Below are 23796 nucleotides of genomic sequence, written 5' to 3'. Positions count from 1 at the left end.
ACACCAGTCCATATCCTGCTTTCATTTACGTGTACTGACCTATTCCATAGGTATTCTGTGACATTCTGCGTTATACAATAAATTCAGTTTTTTGACCTGATTCCGTCCACGTTTTCCGCCTCGCAGAAATCAAATGGCCCTACATTATAACTGTAAGAATCTATAGTCTGCCTCGACCCAACTTCCACTCCACAATATATTTGATCATGCTCATTTCCCAAAATGGCTTAATTATTATAGAGAATAAGAAAGCCAACAGTTGTTTGTAGACCATTTGGGATGATCACATCCTGAGCAAAAGGTGACCAATTGTAAAATGGGAGCAGGTGTGGGACACTGAGAACCACCTCAGACAAAGGGGTGTCAGAACTTAATTAACATACAGACTACAGCTGTATGGAGCAACTTCATTTACATGTAGGGTAGTAAGCTGGAAATGTATAAAATGTTTTAACTTAGGATGTAGGGGGCTCATTCCGACTCCGTTGAACTCAAGCTACTACATGTACTTTGTCACTGCTATGCTGCAATAAACTTCTTCATCAAGATCGTCAAAGTCCTCTTCACTTTTTCTTACATACCCTAACAAATTATTAGAAGCAGACCATTTGGAAATTCTTGGGTGCAATGCTAAGTTGGCTGTTGAGCAAACTCAACACTTGAGCATACTAACACTCAAACCAGTTAATAGATCCCTAAACAACTGTTATATGGGCTGAACATGCACACTTTGTCAAATAAGAACGAGAGCCGGAAACCTACAGAGTTCATTTATGACTTAGGAATCATGGGATATGTTGAAAAAGGCCAACAGTCAGATCTTACTGTGATGTTGAAAATAGACCAGGTGCAAATTCAGACACTTACAGATATACTTGTGTTTCCAAAATGCTTTGATTGTGTGGGCATTCATTTTCAAAAGCCGTGACCTCATGGACAGGAGGATGCTGACCTTCAATCGACTACATAGAAGTCAATACGACTATTAGACTATTGAGTTTTCTTATCCAAAATTCCAGAGCACAGTCGATACAGTAGTTAGTAGAAGAGAACAAAACAGAGTCCAATCCACACAATGTGATTTATACAATCAGTTAAACCAAGTAGCCCATAATGCACCATGTTCTTTATTTGCAGACACATTTGCACGCATTAAACGCAGTTAGTGTTAATGTGTTTCTCAACAGTAAAATCACAGTCACCCACACATTGTTACTCTAATGTTAGTAATTGAGTATGCTACTGTCGGCCATTCCAGTGCAAGTTAATTTTAGTAAGCTTTTTCCTTTTCAGTGTTAATACTACAATAATTGAAATGGCACTCACAATGAAGCTGTAGAAATGAGCTAAAATGAAAATTATCGTCTAAAAGTGTCCTTCGGTATATTATAGATGTGAACACTGTAATCTGATGATTTGACATAAAACACACTCAAACGAGAATGTTACAGTGATCAGCATGATTTGTGTAAGACTGATGAAACTAGATCCTGCAAGACCAGTTTTACTCCGTCACAGAAATCTAATACGGGCGTTGACTCTCAGACGCAGACGTGGAGGTTTCAGATGTGACCTAGAGATGAAGAAGTGCTCTGTTTAGGTTTAGTGATTGTAAGACTTACGGGTGGTGCTGGTAGGGCTAGGCACCCAGTTCTCGGTGAAGTTGACGTTGCACATGTTGGTGCTGCAGCAGCAGAATCTGTAGGTGCCATTCTGGATCTGTGATGGCGTGGTAGTAACCACGCAACGGTCGTCATGGCAGTCCTGCTGGTCGCCAATGTAAGTCCAACAGCCTGCAAAGAAAAGATGCAGATGGTTGAGTGAATAAGATACAAAGTCTGTAGGAATGTGTGGGGATGAAAACATTTGTGTGCATTTTAAGGTATGCAATTTGTGAAAAATCATATCATATCGTATATATACACTGTATATATTTTTTAATCATGACTAATCGCACCCTTTTTGGTGTGATTAATCACGATTAATCGCACACTTATCATGAAGTTAAGCATATACCATTTATCTTGCTTAATACGTTAATTTTGTCATTATTTACTATATCCAGCAAAGTAAACCAAAACATTGAAGGGTGATTCTCACAAAACTGTATGCTCTGAAAGCTTATTTCAAGATAAATTTAGATATCTTTTCAAAAAAAGGACAGGTGGAAGACTCCAAAAGGACACCAAAGAACCAAATGATATAAGAAGTTCATATAATTGATACCTTTGTGCACACTGACTAAACACAGCAACATACACAAGACAAATCAAAACATTATCCTGAATGTGTGTGGAAACAATGTGAATGCACCGAAATGTGTCTGTGCATGAATACAACATATGATCTGTGCGTCAAGAGCGCTCAAACACAGTGTATTTACACTCACGCGTGCTTACGAGTCCTGTACGTCACCGCAATCGTCTTTACCTTGATTGCAATCCTCAACCATCAATCCTCAACCATCAAAAGAAGCTGGTTTGCTTTATCCAGCCGAGAAAACGTAGTTTGCAAATCATACAGTGGTGGGATGTTTTGACGTTACGTTCAGTCTGTATTTCACACGATGCGTGAGTGAGCTCTCATGCTCTTCAGAAACAATCACAGAGCTTGAGCGAAACACACTGGAATTAATGCAACGTGAGTATCAATTCTCTGCACCATCTCTTATGTAATCAGCCTGGTTTTCTTTACATTAGCCCTGTTTTGGACTAATTGCTTGAATGGATTCGCTTGCTGGATCACTGGACTGAAAACTTTCCTGGAGAAATCTGTGCCTTTTCCACTTGGAAAAAGTGACAAAATAAGTTTAATCAATATCTTTTAAATATCCATGAAATTAAGACACCTTAAAATGACAAAAAATTGTATTGTGCCATCTCAGGCTATGTAATTTATGACTATTTATGCCAACCCTGTTACCGACACAAGCGTTACCAGATACTATAGTTTAATTAGAACTCATATGCCACTGAATGATATAGGCATTAGCTCAACAATATACCGAGGGCGAGCTTTAAAATGAATTTTACACAGATAATCTTTAAAAACAGGGTCAAACCTAATCTGTGTCATCCCTGTTACCCAAATGCCAAAACCTGTTACTCTAAAAACAGGTTGACAGTAACAGGTTTGAAGATTTCAAACAAATTTGCTAATTGCTAGCTAAGTTCACAAAAGCACATAATTGTACACTTTGAAAGGATTTTACTTGTAGATATTGATTCCCTCAGTCAAGCCTCATAAATCATCAAAAAATAGAACATTAAAGGAGTGAGAGAGAAACATGCTTGTGTGTTAAGTGTAGCCATCCTGCTTGAGAGATGATGTAACCTCCTAGAAGTGATGTCACTTGAATGTACATTATTTTACAATGGTTTTTTGATGAGGGTAACAGGGCTGACATGAAATCAGGGGATACCAATAAAATGCTTTATATTTTATAGAAACAAATGCATACTTATGCCAAAAACATTGCTTAACAATGAGAATATATGTGACCCTGGACCACAAAGCCAGTCATAAATGTCAATTTTTCAAAATTCAGATTTATACATCATCTGAAAGCTGAATAAAAAAAACATAATAAGGGTCAATTTTGAATAAATAAGCTTTCCATTGATGTATGGTTTGTTAGGATATTTACAATTTGAAAATCTGGAATCTTTTGAGGGTGCAAAAAAATCTAAATATTGAGAAAATCACCTTTAAAGTTGTTCTTAGCAATGCATATACTAATCAAAAATTAAGTTTTGATATATTTACAGTAGGAAAATTACAAAATATCTTGATCTTGAACATATCTTGAACATGATCTTTACTTAATATCCTAATGATTTTGGCATAAAAAAAATCAATAATTTTGACCCTTAAAATGTATTGTTGGCTATTGCTACAAATATACCCCAGCGACTTAAGACTGGTTTTGTGGTCCAGGGTCACATATTTAGAACAATATGCAAATGTGATTTTTAATATAATTTTGCCTTCATTTTACAAATTAAACGTCCTGCTGAAAAATAAAAATCATAGTGAGGGACAGGCCAAAAACCTTACCCTTACCATCATAAATGCCATTTAAATTATTTAAAATAATATTTAATTGACTTTTTGATGTAATATTGATGAAAGCATACATAGCATTGTTATGTTTTAAATTGCACATTTATTTGTTGTTATATTAAATCTATATTTGATTATTTCTTAGGGACGCAAAAGGCACCGATTTCGTGGAATTAGCCATATATGTATATATTATACATTTAACATGACAATGAATGAGATCATGAATATTAATTTAGCTTTTATTAATTAAGATTTCTAAATTATCAGACATTTGTGTTTAATTTACTATGTTCTAAAACACAGTCATGCAAACCTATTAATCTGGGTTAGAGTGCAGTTATTAGCGTAATTTAAAAGATTAGTTTAGTTCTCATGTTCTTACAAACCAGTATGCTGTCATTTTTCGGTGAGTAAAAAGCTTAGTATATAATAGTAGCACACTTTAAAACAACATGGAGGTAATGCTGAACATGCGTTTGAACACGTTTTATGGTTGCACTGTCTCTTTAAGAAATGGACAGTCCTCATAAGTATATATGCAGAAGTTTGTGTGTGTTCGAGTTCATTCTGACCTTGTTTGACCAGGCGGATCTCTCCGTCATGTGTCTTCTCCCACAGGCCGTAGCAGCGGCTGCTCTTGCTGCACAGGATGGTGTTATTTTCTCTGGTGATGTGCCAGTCAGCAGCCACACTCTGCTCATCCACCTGCTGGTGCTGGTCATTAAAAGCACACTCCCGCTCTCTCTCCTCACTCTGAGCAGCTGCCGAGACACAGAATGGGAAAAAAAGAGATGAGATTATTAACAGAACACACTACATCCGTCAGGAACACTTCCTGTAGGCCTACACACTACGGAAAAGCAAAGTGATCATAACTTATAAAAGTCCCTTTAAGACAAGTCAGGCCACATGGTGTCTATTATATATGTAGACAGATATATAAGTCACCATGAAACGTATTTTCTAAATGCATGTTGTAGATCTTATTGTTAACGATTCATCCATGTAGGTTTTATTTTCTTAGAATTTTTTGAGCTCATAATTTTTTATCAAATTTTCATAATTGGACATATGTGACCCTGGACCACAAAACCAGTCATAAGGGTAAATTTTTCAAAATTGAGATTTATACATCATCTGAACGCTGAATAAATAATCTTTCCATTGATGTGTGGTTTGTTAGGATAGGATAATATTTGGCTGAGATACAACTATTTGAAAATCTGGAATCTGAGGGTGCAAAAAAAGTAAAATTAAAAAAAGTTGTCCAAATTAAGTTCTTCGCAACGCATATTACTAATAAAAAATGATGCTTTAATATAATTATAATTATCGTAGGAAATGTCTTCATGGAACATGATCTCAATAATCTAATGATTTTTGGCATAAAAGAAAATCCAATAAGTTTGACCCATACAATGTATTTTTGGCTTTTGCTACAAATATACCTGTGCTACTTTTGTGCTCCAGGGTCACTTCTCCAATGATTTTGCCCCTGCAAGCGTGCTCATTTGCCACCATTTTTCTTTTTTGATAATCAGTAATTGGAAGAGAGTAAAATCTCCAAAATTACAGGTGAACAACATTTTAACATCACAATATATATATTTTTAAATGGCTTCTTCAGTTCAAATCAAATCAAATTAAAAGTTTCATGCTGCACATTTTTACAAAATTGCTTTTTTTAAGTTAGTGTGCTAATTTAGTATAATAATTGTTTTTATTTAAAAAAATATCTTTTTGATTAATTTAGCCTTTTTAAGATGTCAGAAATTATTAAATTAATAATATGCAGAATTTTACTGGTTATATTTACACTTTCAGACAAAAACTGACAATTAAAATGTCTACTCTTCAATTTTATGAACGTGCCTTTTTACACATTCCCAAAATAAAGAATGTCAAAGAAAACTACACATAATTCAAACACACATCATTCAAAGTTTTACACATCCCCTGCTTATTGAATGTTCACTTATGAAATATTCTGATAAATTTAATAACCTTTCTCCTCGGTACATTCATCCTTAACACAGATTTGCCCCACAATCAATGCAGAAATCTGTGCGCCTACTTGACTTTTTTCAGTCCTACAAAATGATTTCCTGCCTGGAGGAAGTTGAAGAGTTCATTCTGTGCGCAGGATAATCAGGTTGAATGTGGGCGCGTAAATCTGATCGATAGCTAAACCTTGATTAATCGGACCGATCTGAAACAGTCTGATGGCTTTACGCTGGGAGCCAAACAACAGAACACCTGGGGCCTCCACGGCACCTGCTGCTCCTCCATCCAACCACATACACATTCGCTTATGCGTACACAATGCGCACCACCCAAAAAACTCCATTACAAAGCTTCCCGTAAGTCACTGTCATGACAACAAGGGAAGGGAGGGGGAAACAACAGCGCGCTGAGTGTACGTGCAGAAAACGAAGCTTTTGAGCACTGCCGTGTATTTAGAGAACACAAAACCTTGATGACAGATAAGGGCCCAAGCCAACGGGACTGCCCTCATTTCCATGAGCAGAGCCAGCGGGGCTGAATTCTGCTGTCGGTTGATCGCAATCTCTGCCGCAGCTGGCCTGCGCTCACCCCAACTGTATCCAGTGAATTAATCCTCTCTCTCAAACCCGCACTGTCATGCAAATCATCAGGCCAGCGTCTGCGTTACCGAGAGGGAAAAAATCATAATGCCACTCGTTTCACAGGCTTGGTGAAGTCACGGATCTGGGCTATTGTATTCACAGCGTTCAGACAAGTGAGCTGGGAGGGGGAAAAACCCCCTGGTAGCATCATCGCCGGTATCCGCGTCCCCTCCGAGTCCAGAGAGAGAGAACTGTCCCTGGGGGAGGCCTTTGTCTGCTCCTCTACAGGAGTGAAGCCTGAAACGGCTGCACCGGTTTGCATCCCGCCGCACACACACCAGCAAGTGGCAGCGCGAGCACGGATGAATGTGTCCTCGGCGTAGCTGCGGATGCCTGACGCTGCAGGACTCCTCATTATACCGACCAATCCTTAATCTAAAACAGGGCTGCTCGACCCGAAGCCGAGGCGCAAAACGGTCCCTCAGCAGCTTGGAGGGGAAAAAAATAATTTGTTTCAGTTTGTGAGCCCCTCTTCAAGACAAAACACAGAGCTCCACTGGGGGCCGTAAAGGGCCACTGATAGTTCAGAGATGCCTCCCAATTATGGGGGAAAGATGGAGGATCCCGTCTCAACTGACGGTAATGAGTGCATGAGGGCTGAGCCAGATGACGAGTCTTCCTCTTTGCTCTGAACGGGAGCGTTTTTGTTCACTGACTAGGGTGTAATATCACATTCATGTTGATTGTGTATTTTAGGCCCCGTCTTTGTTTTTGAGTCAGTGAGACAGGTCATTAGGCGCGACAGTTTCCTGTAATTTGTCTGCGAAGCCATGTGCCTACCCCACAGCACAGGGGTGCAGAGGAACAAGAGTGGCCTACAGCAGGACGCAATCACAAAACAGCACATGGTGAAGGAAAACACTTTAGCGTTTTGGCTGGCTCCAAAGCAACGCCTCAGGCCGTAAGTGGCTTAGAGTTCGAGTGCTGGAGAAAAACAGCAGGACGCTTAGAGCAGGTCACTCAGACAAAATCTCTGTTTATTAGCATAGAGTTGGCAAAGGAGCTTTCTCATGAGATTTTTCCTCTCTCATAACTGACCCATGTTTCTAGTCACTTACAAGCTGAATGGTGATAAAGCCGACCTGACACTGCATAACAGGGCAACAAACAATTTGTTTGTCTTCGTTTACAGCTCTTTGGCCTAGTTTAGGAGGTATGTTACAGAATAATGGGTTCTGCATTAAAACAACAACATCTAGTTACTTGAGAAGTAGCATTTTTACATTGGTTGTGTTTCAGCTCTTCTTTTCTACACTGATTAATTTGATGAAGGCAAGAGGTTTACTTCTGCCTGCAAGAGATCTATGCCGATTTTTCAGTCTTGGTCTGGTTAGACTGTCTTGTTCCTGTGTTAGGCTGATTTTTCCCATGCCCAAAATTAACGGGCTTTCCATTGCTTTCCATCACATACAATTGAAAAACATGGAGAATATTCAACCCTGTACCCATGTAAAATGATGTGCCATACATAAAATATGTGCATTAAATAAAAACAAAATACATTTAAGAAACTTTCATATTGAACGTTTTGTACATTTTGATTTACTGATCAGAGTGTATCAGACTCATTCCCATGGACAGCACACACTCTGTTCCCTGAGCGTGCATGTGGGACACTAAACAAGCAACACTTTCGCAAAGGCAAAAGTCTAAATATGACAGGCTGACTTCCAAAGGTTTTCCAGGAGTTAGTGGCGATCTTTACCAGTGAGCGGTCCCTATAGAGCCCAGACCTAAGGCGGTGAAGCAAAGACTACAGCAGATCTCAATAAATGGAATTGAAAGCTAAAATAAAATGTATCATTAGCTATGTTTCCATCCACTTATAAAAATAAATAAATAAAAAACGCTGGATGGAAACGTCAAGAAGCGCATAAATTAAAAAAATGTGCATAAAAAACTGCACATCTGAGTTGGATAAACTTTTTATCCGATAAGAAAAAATGTGCATAAACTACTATGGAAACACATTTACCGAATAAATTCCTCCATGCACATTGAAAAAGTCATGTGACTTGCGCTATACGATGGGATAGCTTGACTAACAAGCAGACCGATCTCATTCACAGCATCTATATGTCGTTATGGTCATTCTGAAACGCCTGAGCAAAATCTGTCGTCAAAGTATTTCAGTATAATTGTCTTACACGACTGCGTTTCCAAACATCTGGCATCTGCCTCCGAAAGCAGTGACAGCGTTTATTGTGTTTTGGCTGCTCGCTCTGAGGCACAAGTAATTTATCATAATTATTATATTCAGTGGCTTCTCCTTGTTTTCTTAGTGATATTTAGTGCCAGTTTACCAGGAAGTGACTATTTTGTTCTCTTGGACTCGTTGGATGGAAACGGTGCTTTATTCGCAAATGTTTTGAACGATATTACGGTTTTGCGCATAAATTTAATTTGAATCTTTGGATGGAAACATACCTATTGATATATAACAGATAAATATAGCTACAATGCAACTTAGATTTTGTTGTCTTTTGTTTCCAGCCCAGATATCGAAAAACTCTTAAATCAAGAAGGATTTTCGTCTTGTTTTCAGAAAAAGAAAAAGAAAAAAAGTCAAAATGAAGTGAGTTTTTGCTTGAAACAAGCAAAATAATCTGCCAGCATACCGCTTTATTTTAGATAGGGTAGTTGCGTAGCTTGACAAAAATAGGAAAGAGGTGTCTGCCAACTGAAGGCACATCGCATCATGCCAAACTGGTTATGTGTAGTACCACACTTAATTATAATAGGAACAATTTAGTTGTGTTGCATCAGTGTAGAGACTTTGTTGAGGTACTAGGGATCATGTCTCTGTCATCAGCTCTGAAATTGTCCGATATAAAAATTTATAACGCGTGACCAATAGTCAACCAGGCATATTAGGGGACTGGAAAATTAAAAAGGTGCTGCTGGCACCATATAACGTTTTTCCTCCGAAATAGGCCTGACGGCGTTATCTGAACTCCTTTCATTCCTGCACAGTACAGCTGGGATGAGAGCATTCTGGTCAAGTGTTTTCCTCATACCATGATTAATTCAGCTTTCACCAACTGGCTCCGCTCCATCCGAGCATGCAAGACGGGCATCGTCGAATCTTCCAAATGACTCTGCTCTTTATTTTTGTCTGGTCGGTGACGGAAGAAAATTCTCCACCCCTAGGTGGCAGGGTGCTCTGCTTTCCGCCGGGAGAGGACACCACAAAGGGAGGAGGGTGGGGGCAGGGGAGGAGAGAGGGGGATTGTGGGATTGTTTCTGGGGGCAGTGGAGGCAGTCTGTACCAGCCTGACTCTGCCCTGCTACTGTTTGTGCACCAGCTCAAGATTAGAGCTGCCGCTCAGAGGCCTGTTAGCATTTTCCCCAGATAACACTCAACTCTGCCTTACTGGTGACCTTCGGTCTGTGTTAGTCCCACCTCCCAATCTTCATTTTAAAGGGGAAGTGCAGTCAAAAAAGCTGGTGCACTCCACAACAGCGGTAACTCGCTTGTCAGCTGGCGCCGGGAAAAACGAAACTGCGCTTTTCTATAAAGGATACATCAGAGTAAAGGACTACACGAATCTAAGCCGAGAACAAATCGTGATTAATTTATCACGTCTCTGCTGAGGCCAAAGGCTGAAGCTGCGTCTGCCAAAGAGCCGGAGGGCCTGTGGCCGTTTCCTTTTGGGTAGATTATCTGAGAGGCTGGCACAAGCCCCATCTCCTGCCAATGTCTCTATGGACAGGGAAGCTGTCAGGCTGGCTCTCAGACACAGGAAGGCAGCGCTGGCACTGGAGGGGGCACTGGAGAAACCTCACTCCAGCTCGGCCTAGGACAACTCAGGGGCCAAATGAAAGGAAGGAGGATGGTTCAGCAATTCCAGGGCCATCTGGCAGGGCAGAATCATGCAAGACCATCAGGCAGTTAGATTAAGTGGCATATTGGAGTAATGTAAAATTTCCTTGTACTATAGTAAGGTAAGGAAGGCTGTCTGACTTTTTTCTTTATAAACGGAATACTGTATCTTGTGTAGAAGTGAAGAGTTCATTTGCAAAAACCGATAACTTTAAAATTACCGATAACCGATAATTTTTTTCCCCCAGAAATGACGTTTTTTTTTATTGCGCATTCCAAGTAATGTCAATCAAACTGCAGTTGGGTTGTTTTGATTAAGTAATAATAACTTACACAAATACAGGTAATTTACAAAATTAAAGTTCATTGAAAGTATGTTTTTTAAATATATATTAAAAGTTTGTTTATAGCAAAAGCAGATAACTCAAACAGTTGTTTTTTGACAAAAGCAGATAATTCCACAATTCATGTTTTACAGTTTTAAAAAAAACACTCGTTTAATCAGATGACAATGTAGATGCCTGACATACGTTGCTGTTGTAGTGATCATAGACTGCATGGATCGATTACACGCAATACACGGAGCTTTTCCCTCACCATTGTAACGCGCTGCTTTTCAGCTTTTATTTTCCTTTTATGCCCTGAAGAAGATATCACAGTTTCATCAAGTTCGTCGAAATGATCCATCCTCGATCACTTTTAGTCAGCTTTGACGAAACTGCTCTCAGCTAACACGTCTTTTCAAAGTGAAAGTAACCTTGTTATCTGACCTGAATACAGCGCGCTGATTCGCTAGAATGGACTTATCGGCTTCTGCAGTAAAACGTGAACTCACGATGCCTTGAGAGTGGATAATACCGGCGGTTTTGACTAAACGTGTTTAGGATTCAGATCCCGCTATATGTGGAGAATAATGCACAGCCATAAGCTCTTTTTTTTTTTTTAAAGTGGCGTTTATCGCTTTTTGCAAATATACTCTTCAAGTTTAAGTGTGGTGTTTGTAGTTAGACCAGTGACTCAAAGGTAAAACCATATATTGCTCTTCAATACCACAATATAAGTACTGCATGCTTCATTTAAAACAAAATGGATATTCCACAGATATAATACAACATGAAAATTGATAGCTTGGAGGTGCAACTAGCATCATCAAACTGAATTGCAAAAATAATTACTGATTTCAAACGGACCAAGGAATGCACACAATATATATCGATACCAAATCAGTTTTACAGATTTTTGTTACTGATATTGGATATTTACATGCTCATTGTCTCTCTTTTTTTTACATTTGGATTACCTTTGTCATCATCTAAATGCTCAAAAACGCATTATTTATAACACTGATAAATGTTCAAATTTTAAAATCTATTTCCAAATTGTGCATAGTCCTGTTGTGATGCCTGAATGCACTTGTAGCTTCAATATTAATATTTTAATAACGTTGTTTCAGCACATTAAACCAAGACAGGAGAAACCATTTTTACAGAACAAAACAAATTCCACACGTTTAGAAACTATAATTGCAGCTGTCATAGATGCAATAAAATTGGAGATTCCCTCACTGCCATAATTTTCATAAGCCTTAGTGTACATTGAAGTTGGAGTACTTGATCCTAGTTTGATCCCTGAACCGAGTAGCTGCTCACACAAGCAATCAAAAAAGTCATTTGGCCGCAACAGCAATTACATAGCCATGTATTCGTGAGAATGAGCTCAAGGCAGTGATCAAACACAGGAGAGAAAAATGACAATTCCATCTTTATAACAGGCAGGAATTTTTTTGGACCTGTGGTTTCAAAAGTTAACATCTACCGAGCCTCAGGGACAAGGCCATCGACTCGCTGCAAGGAACAGCGAATCGAAAAAAATAATACAATTACTGCTTTACAGCTTTTGTCCCTTTAGCTCAGGACAATTAGTGTTCATTGTATCTCTGTGCTCTCATTTAAAGGAACACTCCACTTTTTTGTAAATAGGCTCATTTTCCAACTTCCCTCGAGTTAAACAGTTGAGTTTTACCGTTTTTGAATCCATTCAGCGGGTCTGGCGGTAGCACTCTTAGCTAAGCATAGATCATTGAATCGGATTAGACCGTTAGCATCACGCTCAAAAATGACCAAAGAGTTTCGATAACTTTCCTATTTAAAGCTTGACACGAGATGCTAATGGTCTAATCAGATTTAATGATCTATGCTAAGCTAAGAGTGCTACCGCCAGACCCGCTGAATGGATTCAAAAACGGTAAAACTCAACTGTTTAACTCTAGGGGAGGTGTAAAATGAGCCTATTTCCAAAAAAAGTGGAGTGTTCCTTTAATCAAAGTTGAAGAACACGGCTATGCACCAAACATGTGTGATATTCAGCTGCAGGGTAATAACATGTCAAATTTATCTTAAAAAGCTTTTAAATTCATCTGGCTTTCTATGCTTTCCAAAACAAAAACAGGCCTCTAGATAATTAGCAAATCAGCAGGCAGAGAGCATTTTATTGAGCTGAGCAGAGACTGTGGAGCTTGCAGTGCTGCTCAGTTTATTAACAATAATCAGAGTCTCGTCCACCCCATCCAAGACCTTATCTATCTACCTCTGCAGGACACCAGCTCTCCATCCCTGGACGCTACCACTAATGTCTGCTTTATATCACGGTCATCTCAATAAGATTAGCCCAATGAAAATGAAAGCAGAACGGATGTAGATGGATGCAAGACAACAATGTGGTTGCGGTGTTGCTTTCAAAACATGTTTTATTAGTATTCTGATTATCCAATGATTTCTTTGATACAAATCTTACATCTTACCCAAAGCTTTCCTTCAAGCATACGTGCAAATTGAAGACTATGTAAAGCATGCTATACACTGTATAAAAAAATATATATCAAAGCCTTGTTGCGACAACCTAGTCCATCTAAAACGTTATGCTAATGACTTTCTTTGAAGCGTTTAATATGAAGCACTTTGGACAACAGCTCTGTACTTTTTTTTTACAATGCAGCTCTCTGTGTGCCCTCTGGCATTTTTTACAAATGTGTTGGTTTTTTTTTGCAGGTTTCTGTTGTAATATGACATCAAGGATGAATGTTTTAGGTTTACAATTAATCAGGTGTTGACCTTGTTCATTATCAATTTTAATCATTTGGTTGTTGCAGCTTTGCTTCAAACCAGGGTTATCATCGTTAACTAAATCTAAAACTATTAAAATAAAAAAATTAAATAATAAACTTAAAAAGTTAAATATAAGCATTTAAAAAATAATATTAGATGTTTTCACCTAATTTATTTATTTTTTATTAATGTAAATTTAACAACTTTTTTTTACTTCAACTAAACAAAATTAGAAATGTTGCCTTGGCAAGTAACTTAAGTTTGAGTTAAAGCACTAAAACAAAATAAATACACTTTCAAATATTACTATATTACACCTAACAATATGTAAATCATTACATTAAAAAGTTGCATAAAATGAATGAAAAAATTACACTCAAATTAGATTAAAAATCACCGTGTACTGTACTAATTTGAAGGAATTTTTTACAGGTGTTCTACCTGTATTTAGAATTTTACACTGCATTGCATTGTAAAAATATGTAAAAATTAAATGCATTTAATGGATAAAATGATCCATTATTAAAATGAATGAATAATGTCCTGGTAATGAGCCGCCAGTACTTACTGCTGTTTTACAGACTTACTTTTTACAGTGTAAAATAATTAAAAATAACTGCTTCAAACCACAAAACGGACTCAAATGGCCAAGCACCAAAATGCAGTTTGTATCTAGCTTCTGTAGGCATTTGTTGATGCTTTCCTAAGAGTGATATTAGTGTGCAGTGGGCCCTTTGACAGTATATTTCTCAAGACTTTGACTTCCAGGAATGAGAGTGTTAGTGCCGTGCATTACAGTACAGCTCATCCGCCTGTGGCTCTATCAATGCAGACAGAGAAAGAGAGGGAGAGAGAGAGGCAATCCCACTTCCTTAGGACAAATCTGAGCTGCATAAGTGAAGTCGCTTCAGTCTCATGTTTGAGTTGTGTTGCCATTTGCCCCGCAGAGAGTCGCTTGCAGAGGAACACAGGGATGTTTACACAAGAGAGGCCTGCAAGTCAGTCATTAATCATCTGAACAACACAAAATTATTCCTTCTAAATGGCCCCTGCAATACAGCGAAGCAATCCCAAGAATACAAAACCAACCCCGAAGGAACCGTAACAATACAAATGACTTTTTCTCTGCAACAAAACGGACGTGATTCTGAAATGAAGTTTGTTTCCTGTAAACCAGCTGTAAAACTGCTGTTACCGTGGCTAAGTGTTTCGTAAACGGACAGATGTCACTTTAATGGAGACATTCGGCCTGTTGGCATAGTCTAATGGGAGCCATTAGTGTATTTTATGTGTGAGAAGGGATTACACGCCACAAAACAGGGCACTCTGACCTGAAACTCACAAAAACAACACTCAACCTAATAAACAATCATGACCTCTGACCAGATCCTACTGCCTAGTGTCCTGACAGCTGGTGGGAGATGTGTAGAATGCAGTTTGTGTGTGTGTGTGTGTGTGTGTATCTATGTCCAGACTTTGGGGGGGCTAAGTGGGGGAACAGCTAAGTCTGTCTGGACCCCTCCTCCTCCTTTTTTCTGATGCACCCGGCTCTCCCTTAACGCCAGGGGGTCCTAAATCTGCTTTGGCCAATGTAACCCGTGTCTCTTTCGGTGTCTGTCTGTCTGGGTAAATCCAGACTTTAAAAAAAAATAAAAAATCAGGCTGCTCTGAGGGTCTGACTGGGTGCAAGGTGAGGTCAGTGCAGCAGCTGGCTACAGAGGAACGGAAAGTTCAAAAATGCAAACCTAAGATGGAAAAACAGACCTTATATAACAGTTCAGGTCCAGTCTGAATTCTGATTAGCTGAGCCATAAATCAAAGCAGTTGTAAAATGGTGATAAACGAAAACCTGCTAATGTACCAATGTTGCCTGGTAACAATATTACTTATGAGAAGAATGCATCTGTCTCCAAACATAATTACAAAAATATACAGCCTCACACAAAATAAAAAAATTAATTAAATAAAAATCTGCTTCCACTCACATACTCTGGTCTGGAATAACCACAAAAACAGACAAGCAGAGTGATACAAACAGTAAAATATCCAAATGTTTTATTAGATACCATACCACTCTCCAAATGAATATGATGTAGCCTAATTTTTAAATTTTTGCCATTAAATGTATTTATGTTTTAACAGCATATCAGCAACAATGGCTATATTCATGGCAACATTAACCCTATAATTTCAATGCATCATTTACAATAACATTTTCTAAAGCAGCAATCACTATACAAATAACAACACTAATAAAAATCATGTAGAATCTTTCAATTTAATAAATGACAAAAATTCTACAAAATTTTCCAGGAGAGACATTTAAAAAAAAAAAAAAAAAATTCTATATATATTTTTGGTGAAAAAATGCTGTCTAATATCATTTAAAATTGGACATTCTATTAAATTGTCTTACTCTCTACTTTCAATAAATATGAGTTAAAATGATAATTGAATGTCTAAATCCACATCTTGTATAAATAACCGGTCATATCTATTTTCAAAACAGTAATTACTTCTTTCATTTACAACTGGATTCTTTTTGACATAAAAAAAGAAGAATTAAACAAAATTCTTCTTTTTTATTTTTTGAACAAAATTCAAAAAATAAGCAAAATAAATACAGTTGGATTAAAACATTTAATTAAATTTATTTAAATTAAAACATTAAATGGATTCGAATTAAAGCATGAATAAATGTAACTGATTTAATAAAAATAAACAATTTAACATTTTTTTTTAAATATTAAAATTAAAAAAATATAAAATTAAATTACATTACAAAGGCACAGGCGGCGGCAAAGATGTGCGGACTATACGGGACATTTGGACATTATCAATGACAAACAACATCATTTTGTGTTTGCCGTCATAGCAGGGGTTGAAGAATAAACGCACTTGTCTAGAGCATGCCGTCCCATCATCCAGCATCTCCCCCAGGCAACAGACATCACATAGACGAGTCTGGGTCTAGCTGAGTCGTGTCTAGGTAGCAGCAGACTAAACGCACACCATAAAAATATACAATCTCACGTTTGTAAAACCTGTGAATGTCGCAAGAGGAAGTCAGACGCTATCTTACGGCAAAGCAGACAGAGAACTGGGAAACAAAGTAAAGTAAACTGGTGTAGAGCAGCGGCCATACACACCTTTTCCTCTTGGTTTGCATAGGAACTAGACATGCGCCTGCTTTCCTGTTGAATGGTGCACTTGCCCCCGAGTCATCTCGTCAAACAAGATGCCTTTAATTAGTGCGACAACTGTAAAACATTCACATGAACCGTCTCTTGTAGCTGTTTTTCTCAGTCGGGTGACTGGATGGAGCTGGCAGCGGTCCAAGAAGAGAGTTTAACGAGTATGAATCAACAGAAGCAGACGCAATTAAATCAATTACATCACTCAGAGAATGAGGAAACACTTCCTTCTCTATCGGCTCACCTGTCGGCCCACCTGTGGGAAGCCACCAGAGGCACAGACGCACCCTGTTATGCCACGGTCTCGCTCTTAGCACTACAAACAAATCTCTCTGACAGTCAGACTCCTACCAGGACAAGTCCTCACACGCTCCACCTGCAGCAAGTATTTTACAATACGCACCTTTCTTCATTGGCTAGACAGCAGCAGTAATCATGCATACAAGACATTTCTAAATGGGACAAGTAGGTTCAATGACGTGTCCACAATAAAAAATAAAAAAAACATCTGCCAAGTTCAAAATCTCCACTGTTCAAAAGTCTAGGGTTTGTAAGATTTTTTGCTCTTTTTTTGTCTTATGCTCACCAGGGCAATTATGTCATCAAAAACACATTAAATAATAAACAGTAATATTGTGATTTTTTTTTTTTTTTTTTTTACAATTTAAAATAATGGTTTTCCATTTTAAAATGATTTAAATGTAATTTATTCCTGTGATGTAAAGCTGAATTTTCCGCATCATTACTCCAGTCTTCATCGTCACATGATCCTTCAGAAATCATACTAATATGCTATATACTAATATACTAATACTCATACTAATATGCTGATTTGCTGCTCAAAAACCTTCTTATCATCAAAGTTGAAAACAGTTATGTTTGTGTCATGGTTTCCATAAAAATATTAAGAATTTGTGTGGAAAATGTGACACTTTTTTCTGGATTGTTTGATGAATACAAAGATAATAACATTCAAAATAACAACATTTATTTGAATCATAAACCTTGTGTCTTTTGATCACTTTTATTTTTTTCTTTAAAAGAAAATACATATTTTCACAAATCTTTGTAAAAAATCATTTTATTGTTATTTATCTATTAATATTAATTAATTATTATTTATTTTTGAAGTCTACCAGGGGTGGCCTCTAAATTTGCACAGCTGCTTTTTGTTTTATACTACTGTTCCCAGAAGAAAATTCAATAAACTTAAAAAAAAAATTGAAGAAAATACATATACATTTACCCAAATCTTTGTAGTGCAATCGTTGTATTCATATTGATTACATTCACTTAAAAACTCTTTTTTTTCCAAGAACTTTTTCAAGAAAAGTAAATAGCCAGTAAATATAACTGCCATCTACAGTCTGCCTTGTTTTTCACAACATAGAGAGATTAATAAACATAAACATATATAATCCTAGATATGAGGGCGCGTTCAGCTTCATTAAGGAAGGAAGGTCTTAATAAGGAAGCTTCATCACAGGAGAGGAAGCAAATGAATGATTATTATAAAGCATACTGACAGTGATGAGCAGAAAGAGCAGTCTGAAACTTAATTTAGTTTCACCCTGCCTCGTACAGACCATGTTCTAATTAAAAATGATGATCTGAGAATAAAAGGCATGCTCGGACACGAGCTTGTACATGCTCAACTGCCTCCATGTGAGCCACGGTCAGTTAGGCTGGATATCGACAGGGTTCGAGACTGATGGTAAGAGTAGACATGGAGGACAGCACCTGCTCTCCTAGTCGGTCACACTCCAGCGCCTGGACACGGCTCACTTCTCCATTCTTCCATACGTTCATCCATCTGCTCAACAGAACCTGGACCTCACAGCTGATTGCATTATTGGAAGGAGCACATCAACACTGGAGCAACCAGAAGTCAAAGCAATGAATCCTGATAGTTATGTGCTTTATTTAGGCCTACAACAATCAGGATTGTACATAGCATAGACGTTTTCAATGCCAAACATTTTTCAACATACCAAAACTTGCACTAGTTTCCAACTCGGGAGTTGAATAAGCCCTGATACCATCATTTCAATTCAACTAGAGATACAGTTGTGGACCAATATGGATTTTCAGATGCCTGATGTCAATATCTTAGCAGGGTTGAATGCTAAAAGAAATCCTACCAACCCCAGACTTTTATCAGCAATAATAAATTGATGATAACACAGCAGTGTTATAAAAAAGGGTAGCTTTTTAATTTGTTAAACTGTAGTCTGTTTTAAATGTTTCCATTTTTTTTTTAAATACAAACTGATCATTTATATTTATTTTCAAATGTTTGTTACATTTTATTATTATTTTTTTTTGGCAATGCAATAAAATACTGTAATATGCCAAATCCACACATGAAAAGTTTACCAGTTATTCATCTCTAATACCAGTCAAATCTGAGCTTATAAAGTTTTCGTCTGCCATTTACAGAGGCAGTAACGTCTTTCGCTTTCATGACAGCAAATCGTTGTCTCAAGGCCACCAGCTTGGCTCAATAAAACAATGCTTGGTTGGAAAGTATAAGGTCAGCTAAGCTCTTGTGGGACAGCCACTATTTATAGTCCAATCTTACATCTGAATGACGCCAAGCCAAAACCAGAGTAGAGCCTCCAAAATCACGTCTGCTAGAATAAAGCTACTCTCTCAGCCTGCTATTTACACATCTAATGCCGAGGTGCACATTCACATGCAAAGCATTACCTTTTCCCTTCCTTTGAGGGGCTTGGAGAGGGAAAGAAAGGGTCCCAGCAGGGGCAATAGCCCTAGATTCTGACCCATCCCAAAACCCTTAGCTGCTCAATCAATGCTGAATGGGCTCACAGCGGCATTTTGTGTTCAAGACGATGAAAGCCAGGAGAACTGCTGATCATGCGTAGAGAACCGGTGGACAGTCAAGATGTGCAAGTCCCAATCTGTTGGGACAGATTCCTTTGCGTATTTACGAGACAGAATCATGATGACACATGGCATCAGGTTGCAATGAAATCAGATGAGCTTCACTGCAAAATAAAATTATGACGTTGTGATTTATTGGCAGGCAGTAATGTACAGAGGAGCATACTTTTATCGTATATTATAGTGGAGACGATGAGCCTCTGCACTCTTCCTTCAATAGGAAGTATGTATGATAACAGTACATACAGGGAATGCAATGCATTCAGGCAGTAAAAGTAAGATCCAGACGCCAGTCCCTCAATGACTCACGCTCAAGCTGGTTTACTAAGACCTAACCCAAATCCACACAATAAATGGGTGACAAGTCGATTAGTGAGGAAACGTGACTGTAGAGACAGCTTCTTCAGCATGCAAATAAAATAATAAAATATTTTAAAAAATGCAGAAAATAAAGTATTTTCTAGTTAACAAGATTGAGTATTTTCTATAATAATGATCATTAATGAAAAATGGTTGTTAGGAGTTTCTCACTAAGATCTATAAACTTGATAGTCGTGAAATTGTATTTACATGAGGAGGGAATTGGAAAAAGTGCACAAAACAAAAAAACATACAGGCTACCTTGTGGTCTATACTTTTTATTTGGTAAGAAAAAATGCATATAAATTACAATGGAAACCCTAACCCTATATATATATTTTTTTTCTTTACCTTTGACTGAATAATTCACATATCAGTGCACCAATATCACACAGCATCTCTAATATTGCCTGTGTCAAAGCCTGTTATCAAAATGATTGGCTAATATTATCTCCCATAATTGCTCCCAGAGAGAAGGCATCTGTCACCGATCACTGACAAACAAGAAGTCTGTAATACACTGTTTTTGCACATCCGCAGTTTTGATAGTCTGCAGGTCACACATACAATTTCCTACCAAGCATAAGTCTACTGATTCACAAGTAAACACTTCAACTGGCTTAAATACAAACATCCTGTGCCAAAAATGAACACCCAAAAAAAAAAAAAAAAAAACGAGAGATGAGACTCTACAGAGAGAGCAGGTTTAATATGCAGCTGCGTCACCTTTTGCGGTGTGAAACGTGAGCTCACAGCAAGCGGCTGCTCCTCCTGATTGACGACGCTGAATCTGATTACGTGCCAGTACCTTCACCACAAACACACCGGGCTCTTTTTACACCCTGCCCACCTTCAAAATCCACAAACACTCTCAGGCAACTGTCGTTTGTCTGCTTTTCAATGGGCAAGACGCAGGCTTAATCCTGCTGATTCATATTTCATGTGCGCCAATGAGATGAGGAAGTAGAAAATGTCAAAGGGAAAAAGTCGAAACCAAAATGAGCTTTAAAGCACAACGGCACCATACAGCACCTCGTCCTGATGAGGATCAGAGACAATAGCCCCTGCAGATATACAAAACTCGACAATAAAAAAAAATATTTTTCTCTCTCAGTCCTCCTTTGCGCCAATTCCCCACCTCTTTCCCTCCCTCCCTGTAAGTTCCCGAGGAATACTGCTCGGACTCGCGTCTGAGTGGCTGGCAGACTTCCAGACTTCAGTAATGCACTAATGAGTATTTGGAGACTCCCCTCAGCATTGCCGACGCCATTTGGGACATGAAAAAGTACAAAAAGAAGAGGGGGAGTGGACAGAAAAAAAGGAACGGAGAGAAGAAAACATTGGCTGGCCTGCTGGCCCGACAGACAGAAACTACAGTGACTTACTGTCAGGCAGTCTACTGACGCTTATTTACAACACTGACAGACACGTACATTCAACATTAGCAGCTCGACATATGCCACTGCTAAAACACACTAAACAAACACACACCACACAAAAGAACAAAGACGTGGTGATCGGCGCCAGTGCAGCAAACATAAATCGCAAGCGGGACGACGTACGTAGACCGTGACACACTCCACCGAGAGCTGCAGAAATAAACAAACACCTCATAGACACACTTGAATAGCACAAAAGCAATGAAGCAGCCCAATGAAATGAGGGCTCAGCTTATCAACAGAGATGGAGAAGAGGATCAAAACACAGAATCAACAAGTATTCAAGGAAAACAGAATGAATCACACAGCGAGTGAGTCGCGAGTTATATTTCTTCCTCATTTCAACCCCGGTTTCCTCTTTCCTCCAACTTTTATCATCTCCAGCTTGAGCAAAAGGAGTTTTGACTATTTTTTCGCCACAAAAGCACAGACCTGGCCTTCCTTCATTTTTTGAGACTTTCACTTGACAGTGACAGCTGATACAAAGGAAGTGACACAATAAATTTGACTTGTATCCAATTCAAACTTCTGTTATCTGCACGAGTCGATGTGTTTGGGTGCACGTGCTAACCAGGAGGCTACAGCTCTTACAAAATAGCATGTTTTTATTTCTCTCAGAGAAAAATCTTCTGGCATTAGGTAAAAAAAATAATAATTCCAAAACAAACTACTAGATTATAGTAAACAACTTAGCCTAGCTTACAGAGTAAATCATATTAGGTCCTAAAAGGCCATTAGGTACCTAGTTGTTTAGCTGTTAGCATGATAACATTCACTGTTCTTTGCGTACTGTATGCTCTGAGACCACAATCATGTTAGACACTGCACTCCCATCTGCAGTGTGGCTCAGCATCGTCTCGAAGTTTATGCAAATGACACTATAGTGAGTTTTACAGAGCGTCTACAATAATTAATGTCCTTATCTGTCCAACAAAAGAAGCAACTTGAGCATCACGACTCAGGATTTTCTCCATCATCAAATCTTCTCAACACTTTTTGGCTTCTTCATCTATACAGGTGCTGATTTTCCCATTGATTCTGCTGTTAAACCACTATAGTAAGTGTATTTTATTGATTCATTTTCACTCTTTACGTCAGCAAACAACACTACGCTATTAGCGTTTTTCTACAGAAGTTGCAGTCAATGAACGTGAAGAACGTTTAGTGAAGGTCATGTCATTTTAACATGGCAAAATACTCAGATGACTCACAAAAAGACAATTCAATTTCTAATGGGTAAACCTTTTCACAGCAGAGCCAAAATGCTCCATTAAAAATAGAGTGTGCAATACAGGAACGACATTATAGCAAACTCAACATCAGAATATTAACCAAATACAATAAGCTTTTTAAAAATAAATAAATAAATATTGTAATTTGCTTCTGAATGTTGAATACAGAAACTACTAAACTTGAATGCTGGAATGATCCAGCGGCTGAGGAAGGTGGTCTGGCGAGGGGGACGGGGAGGGTTGAGACGCACAGTCTTAAGCCCCTCAGACGCCGCTCTGTTCTGGATGAAGTGTTTGGGCAGTGAAGCTGTCGGCTCAGCAGGAACCACCGACACATCAGCAGACTCACAGCTACTGCAGTCTTCAACACACTCCACCATTACAATGACCTAAACCAGCAGTGGATCCCTCTCCCTGTGTGGATCAGATGTGAGGGAAGAGTCTCTGTAGACAATGGCAATCATTATGTCAAAATTAAAGGGGTCATCGGATGCAAAATTCACTTTACAAGTTGTTTGAACATAAATGTGTGTTGGAAGTGTGTGTACACATCCATCCTGTAATGATAAAAATCCACCCAGTGGTTTTCTTAAAATCCCCTCTCTCAAATCAGGCTGTTCTGAGACTTCTGTCAGAATGATGCAGTTCTGTACAGGCCCCTCCCACGATAGTTGATTGACAAGACCATCTTGACAAGACAAGAGCTGTCCGCCACTGCGTCAACTCCGGTGCATGGGAAGACAAGAAGTCTCAGATTAAGCGATTGAGGCGTTCTGTTGTTGAATGTAATAATGAACATAGCAGTCGTCATTTACTCCCAACATCTGAGCCGCTGAAGATGCAGAGGATTAATGCTACTTTCGTTTTGAAGGGAATGCACCGATCCCGATCTGCTTAAATGTGTCTATGTTCGCACAAATGATTTATGATCCAGCTCCCTCTACAGAAGTAGTGAGTGTAAGGGGTTTTCATGAATCTTTGCAAATCACCTTTCCTAATAATGTGCTAGTTAGCCAGTTTTGTGGCTGAA

The 23796-nt window shown here is 38.4% G+C and overlaps 1 protein-coding gene across 1 annotated transcript in view; it reads right to left on the bottom strand.

Annotated features, from left to right (window-relative positions):
• bmpr2b (bone morphogenetic protein receptor, type II b (serine/threonine kinase)) overlaps positions 1-23796 on the bottom strand; it is a 74110-nt gene that overhangs the window by 38294 nt on the left and 12020 nt on the right. The window contains exons 2-3 of the mRNA XM_079427168.1: positions 4638-4826; positions 1623-1793 (exon numbers count right to left, since the gene is read on the bottom strand). Of these exons, the coding sequence (XP_079283294.1) occupies positions 1623-1793; positions 4638-4826 (360 nt within the window). The remainder of the gene's footprint in view (positions 1-1622; positions 1794-4637; positions 4827-23796) is intronic.

Source organism: Barbus barbus (genome assembly GCF_936440315.1).
Source record: "Barbus barbus genome assembly, chromosome: 10".
Taxonomy (NCBI): domain Eukaryota; kingdom Metazoa; phylum Chordata; class Actinopteri; order Cypriniformes; family Cyprinidae; genus Barbus; species Barbus barbus.
Note: the sequence above shows the minus strand (reverse complement) of the source record. Positions and strands in the feature narration are given on the sequence as shown.